This window comes from Curcuma longa, chromosome 4 (genome assembly GCF_044706935.1).
Source record: "Curcuma longa cultivar G26 ecotype Majalengka, Jawa Barat chromosome 4, ITB_CL_G26_1.1, whole genome shotgun sequence".
Classification (NCBI taxonomy): Eukaryota; Viridiplantae; Streptophyta; class Magnoliopsida; order Zingiberales; family Zingiberaceae; genus Curcuma; species Curcuma longa.
Genome location: NC_133864.1, coordinates 14,160,910 through 14,167,299, shown reverse-complemented (window position 1 = coordinate 14,167,299; position 6,390 = coordinate 14,160,910). Strand labels below are relative to the sequence as shown.

At 36.9% G+C, this 6,390-nt stretch overlaps 1 protein-coding gene across 2 annotated transcripts; it reads right to left on the bottom strand.

Moving 5' to 3' along the window:
• Positions 1-1,379: 1,379 nt before the first annotated feature.
• LOC141827854 (steroid (22S)-hydroxylase-like) lies at positions 1,380-3,985 on the bottom strand. 2 transcript variants are annotated; one of them, XM_074715184.1, is made up of 8 exons: positions 3,777-3,985; positions 3,374-3,698; positions 3,143-3,295; positions 2,598-2,849; positions 2,419-2,511; positions 2,270-2,348; positions 2,070-2,176; positions 1,380-1,676 (listed from the first exon to the last, which is right to left on the bottom strand). In XM_074715184.1, the coding sequence occupies exons 1-8, from the start codon at positions 3,983-3,985 to the stop codon at positions 1,455-1,457; spliced, it is 1,440 nt and encodes a 479-aa protein (XP_074571285.1). In that variant the 3' UTR covers positions 1,380-1,454. The 2 variants fall into 2 exon arrangements, with proteins under 2 accessions (XP_074571285.1, XP_074571287.1); XM_074715186.1 differs by having other exon boundaries at positions 1,380-1,673.
• Between the last annotated feature and the right edge of the window lie 2,405 nt (positions 3,986-6,390).

Here is a 6,390-nt window from a genome sequence, read left to right as displayed (position 1 = left end):
GATGAAAAAAATAATAAATTAAATTAATTAAAAATAAAACTAAAAAAATAAAAATATATATGAGAGCTATTTTTAAATAAAATTAATTAAAAAAATAAAATTAAATTAAAAATTAAAAAATGAAAAACAAATAAATATAAAGAAAAGGATAAAAAGGTCATTAGAAGAGGAGAGAGAGGAAGTGGGAGGGGGGGGCGTGCGGTGTTGGGGGTGGGAAAAACAGTGCTCATAGGATATAGATGTCTATTTTCTCCCGAAGTATTTGAACGATTAGGATTTTTTTAATACAGGCATTCAATTTTTCGAACTGATTAATTCTAATAATAGGAATGGAGCCAAGAATTTTATATTAAAGGGTGAAAAATATGTATTTACGTTAGAGGAGAAAGCAGTCGTGTAATCACTCTCCATATGGATCTTTGTTTTTATATTCATGCATCTCTTGTATTAAAAAAAATCAAGGGGAGAGTCATCATCGCCCCTACATTTGCTCTCCTTGATCTTAGAGGTAACCAATCCAATCCTACAGAAGTTTCTCATCGATCATTAGACTAAATTCGAGAAGCACAAATGGGTCAATGATCGAGCATCACGAGTGATTCAAGCACCGAACGATATGAAGTATCTTGAGTGGGAATCAAACTTCATTGCATGGAAGCCCCACTTTTTACCATGCATTATGCTTTAATACTTATTTGTTTGATTAGATGATAATATAAGCTTGTCAAATCATACATAAGTATCATCCATGAATATGAACGCATGATCCCTCGGGACTACAGTGTAGCAGTCAGATTTTTTAAGGATAATCAGACATCTAAGGTTCGATACTCAAATGAGCCACCGTGAATGCTTACCCTAACGGCTAATAAAATTTTTTTTATAAAATCAATTGATTCATAGAGTTGAATATTTTAAATTATTAAATAAATACAAGCCCATCAATGAAAAATTTTGAAAGTTACAAAGTCTCAAGAATAATAATAAATTATAATTTTATACTAAAAATTAGCATTATTTAAGTATATACTTAAAGATTGTTTTATTATTTTTGGAGGTGAAAAAACAGTTGCTCCTCCTCCCACCATAAAAAATAACCTAAGTCACCTTAGCGGCAAGTGCTAGCCTTGAATTAGGCTGAAACCAACACAAGCTACCCAGGAGTTCATCAAAACATCAGCCATATAAAACAGTAAATAGTATGTTTTTTTTCCCCAACTTAATTTTTGTTTCACACTACAAGATATGTATCATCCGCCTACAACTATTCACTGTACAATACACACACAATATCAGATTAATCAGCAACATTGATCATTTTTCCAAAGTTTGAAGCCTCACTTGGTGCATTCATCAGCAATGACTTTAGTACCCGCCGGCTTCGTTAAAATCAAATATGCAATATAGTGTTGAGTATGTATTTTGTCCAGTAAATTCGTTTTTCATTGGAATCCTCAGATATTGGGGTAGACTTTTATGGGGAGTCCTCTCGGGAATTCGACGAAGGGGAATGCCAGTGGCTGATCCGGCTCGGCCAATTCCCACCTGTAGCTCAACACGAGGTGGTGCAAGAAGACCGCCAGCTCCAACTTCGCCAGCTCCGAGCCCGCACATAGACGGGGGCCGCCTCCGTAAGGCATGAAGTTGTTCGTCGTCGCCGATGTCACGCCGTTCTTCTGCACGCAAAGTGTTCGTCGCATTGTTTGTTAGACTGACAAGTGCAAAGCACAAGGATAACGACGCTTGGAAAAAATGTCTGCACTTGGTTGTCATTGGTGTGCCTGACTCCCTTTTATTCTCTCAAAAAGCTCAATTAGTAATTGGTACCTCTACGTGGGATGTGCACGTGTACAGGTGGTACCAAAATCTGGCAACTGTGTCATCTTTGATTACAGTTTAGACCATAAGATAAAAACAATCCATTCCTTGGGCAGGTCAACGAGCCACTGGGTTGTAGTATCAAATTTGCTAAATACTCACTCTTTGTTATGTTTCTCCTTGGCAGTTTATGGAGACATTATGTGCTTTGCAAAAACCATGGAAATAAACAATGAGGAATTAGGACTCACCTGCCACCTCCATGGGTTGAATTGGTGAGGATCATCATACAGTGAAGGATCCAAATGAACTGTAGCGAAAACAGGTAGAATTTTCCATCCACATGGAATCTTGTACCCTTAATTTGCAAGTGATGCAAAACACTTGTTAATCTCATCAACTCATGCATGAACATAAACTTATGGATAATCTCTCTATCTAGATGTCGTACCTTTATATTCTACATCTTGAAGAACTTTTCTATGCACGAACCTTACAACATTGCCCAGTCGTAGGGTCTCATTTATCACCTTCATTTATGAACAAAATTAGCTCAAAGGAGAATACTATTAATGAGGTTTAGTTACTGAAAGAGCTTACACATTGAGTGAATTCCATCTCTTTGTAGTCCTCCCAATTTAAACTTGTTTCTGCTCTTTGTAGCTTCTTACGTTCTATTTCTTTGTGCTCCTCCTAACAACATTTAGGTATGTAAATCTATTATACAAGTAATAAGACAGACATTTATATTATATATCATTCGATGACTCCTTAATTACCTGGAGTTTTTTAACAGCTTTGGGACAACTCTCCAAGAAGAATATGGCTAAAGCCAAGGCGACTGATGAGGTTTCATGGCTAGCAAAGAGTAGGCTGAGCAAAAGGTCGAGGATCTGCTCTTTTGACAACTTTGAGTGCTTTAGAACCCAACTAAGTAGATCATCCACTTCCTCATCCCTCTCTTGCTCTCTCATCTCTTGCATCCTTTCTTGCATTTTTTGTTCAATCACATCGAGGATGTTTGATCGCGACTGCAGATCAAAGAGAGCAACTAGTATTTTTGTCAAGGAAAACGAACTGGTTAAATGACGGAAAATTAATACACAGGATGGCCGATCTGCCAATGAAAGTGACCATTGACTTGTTAGCTTCCAAGGAAATGAAAGATATATATACCTTACATTGAATCTTCACAGTCATGTCTAATTATAAGTAGGTCACTGTAGCTTTCCATGTATTAATTATAACAAAAAATTAATTAATTTCAGATAATGTGTTGGCAATTTTAAAAACAGGTGATCATGGCAATGGATGATATGCATGCCTTCAAGGCCTTCCAGTATGGAGTCCCCGGGAAATTCAGAGGTGCAGAAATGACTCCTTTCATGAAGGTTATGTACTCCAATCTCAGCTTCTCTGTCTTTGCTTCGTATGGCTCCATGCTCATAATATTCTTGGCCATCAAATTGAAGGTGAACTGAAGATAAACCCCAATCAAATTAACGAGCACTGCTCAATTCGTGTTAAAGAAGACGAACAGAGGAATCATAAGTACCCTTTTAGCCTCTTCTAGTGCTGAAAAAGGGGAGCCGTGAATCCAAGAGCGAAGCACAAGAAGGGAGTGGCGCTCGACCTCCGGCAAGAGGTGCGATCGAAGCCTGACGCTGCTCATGAAGTTGAGGGAGATAATTCGCATTTCGCGGTGCATGTCGCCGACTAGAACCAGCATGGACCACTTTCCCAGGATGCCGCCGATGCTGCTCGGGTAGCTGCACTCGAACAGCTTCCCCTCGTTCTGCAGTATGAACCTGTTCAGCCCTGCGTCCGCCGACACGATCGTCGGCTCGCCGAAGAGATTCGACCGGTAGATCTTCCCGTACCTGGAAGCTCAGCGCGCGCCTCGTCATCAGCTGCATTCACTTTACGCTTCAGGAACTCGCATTAGCAAGCAATAATACCTCGACAGATGTTTCTCCATGAAGTGGCCGACGGAAGTAGCGGGATGAGGCTTGAGATATCCGAAGGTTTCGCCGACGAAAGGCCATCCTTGGCGACCAGGCGGGAGCTTTAGCTGCTTTCTCTTCCATTTGATGAGTTTAATAGAGAGAAAGAGGGCCAAAGTTAGGAGGATGAGTAGGAATTCTACTGAGAAGTTGAGCATGGACATGGCTAGCTTGGCTCTCACTGAATCTTTGATCGATGTATAAGAAGGACACTAGCGTTGGAGTGGGGAGGGGTCAGATGTCCACTTTATAGAACAAAAATAACCGAGCTCCTTATTGGAATTAGCTGGAAAGTCTCGCGTTTATTTGCTAATTATAATCCAGTAGTTGAGGAAAGGCTTGGCCAGTGTTCCACGGAGGAACAGTTCAAGCTGTGAAGAAGAATCAATCAATAACAACTATAATTGAAGAAGGATTTGTTAGATCACCTGAAAGAATCCGCTCTAAATTTTCTGCTAACAAACTTGTCCATATAAATTCTGCATCAATATTTTATTGGCAAAATCTAGTAAACGATCTATTGAAATTAAATGGAACGTATGTGTCAATTATAATACATGAAAATAATAGCAAAAAATGTATTTCAAATTCTTTTCTCTCTACTTGTTTGATCAGAACCACCTTGCTATATATCATCCTCTCCTAATATACCTCTCAGGCTGTCTATAACAATCGGACTAATCAATCCATATTTTGTTATATATCTCACAGGATGTTGAATGCCTAGCTAGAGTTCATTACAAGACTATGAAATATTTATTTGATATCCAATCTTAAAACAAAACTAGATCATGAATTTATTGAGTCTTGTATTGTGGCAAAGAGATATACTCATATAAAAAAGATTTTGAAGAAACCTTGCTGGCCTTGTCTTTCTCATTATTATCATCATACATATTGATATGAAATGATGAAGTCTCATATCAATGTAAACCAAACATCTTCACCAATTATATATATATACTATATGATTAAAAATCTATTTCAATTAATAAATTCTTTTATTCCAAGATCATTTATTAATTAAGGTGTACATGTTGCCTTCTCATCTGGCAGACGTAATTTGTTTTAAGTATAACTTAATTAACCATTTCCAAATGAACCTTTCAAGATGGACTACTGCTTCATCATCAAAAGCAGCTGACACAGAAGGGGGAAGAATCGATGCCATTCTTTCTTTCCACCTGCTGCCCCACTCCAATCAACAACTTTGCTTAATTATACTTTTAAAAAAAGATTATCGCCGTGTAACAATGATTAAGAGGAAGATAAGAATAATAATGTCCTCTCAGTTTTCACTTTATCCATCCAGTGTCGACAGGTATTAGGTATTTGCCGATCCAGATGAAGGAGCCTCATCATGAGACGGGGAAGTAACTTTGAAATCCACTCCCCATTAATTTGTCTCTTTCTTTCTCCATGGAACAGAGGACCCAGCATGTAATTGCTCCGTTTAGTTTTCTTCAGTTAATTACTTTGGGGAGAGAGGCCAGGGGGGCGCATATCAGCAACCAGCGAGCGAGCTCAGCTCATGCATGCGGCAAACTAAACGTGCCCACTGCGCGCACTGATTGCCTCGTGCCCCTGCGTCGTCCCCACCTACGTGACCGCACGTGCTCCACACATCCCTTTCTTTTTCGCCCTCTTCTCTTCTTTTCTTTATGCTCTTGTTGTGGCTCCAGCAGGTGGCCTGGCCAGCCTCCGCTAGCTCCGCACCTTAGATTCTGAGGTGGGATGCATGTTGACCAACGAATTAAGAATAACAACCATCCCACTAATGAATATTATAGTTATATACAGCATTGTAATTTGAATCATGATGAAATAGCAACTACATTTCTCGATTTACCTCCTATTATTCTACCTTTATACAGAAAAATATATAATAATATTTAATTTAATATTTAAAATTAGTAAAATTAATTAATAATTATGTAGCAGCATATAATAATTTTTAAAACTATGTTGTAGTTATAATAACTTCAACAACTCTTTTAAAATGATTTAGAACCATTTAAAATAATTTTAATTAAATTGATAAATAATATTTTAATATAATAATATTTAAGAATTAAAATTTAGAGCTCAAAATTTTAGAATTTAAGATTAAAATAATTTTAATCAATTTAAAATAATTTTGATAAATTTTAAATTTTTTATTAAATTAATAAAGAATATTTTAATATGATAATATTTTATATATAATAATTTTGATTAAAATAAAATAATAATAATAACTATTTTAATAATTAATCATAATTAAAAGTAAAGATATGATGCTCTTTAATTAATTTATTTAAAGAGAGGCTCATATGTAGATTTAATAAATCTGGCCGTCTTTTTTATGTTTATCTTAGAGTAGATCGAATTTCATCCTCATTTCTGATATATATATTCATCTCCATTTTCATTTCCATCCCCATTTTATATTCAATTTTCATCTCTTTCTCCGTATCCTTCGTCGGCGTCGGAGGATTGAGGCTCACATATATGCACGTCGACATTCCGTCTGCCTGATTTGAAGTATCGGATCCATGAAAGAGACCTGTCATCAATTCAAATGCGATAC

Coding starts and splice junctions, on each gene's coding strand:
- LOC141827854 (XM_074715184.1), bottom strand. CDS start 3,985: ATGTCCATGCTCAACTTCTCAGTAGAATTCCTACTCATCCTCCTAACT. Junction 2,512..2,597: donor AAGCTGTTAAAAAACTCCAG/GTAATTAAGGAG, acceptor AAATGTTGTTAG/GAGGAGCACAAAGAAATAGA. Junction 2,349..2,418: donor AGATGGAATTCACTCAATGT/GTAAGCTCTTTC, acceptor TCATAAATGAAG/GTGATAAATGAGACCCTACG.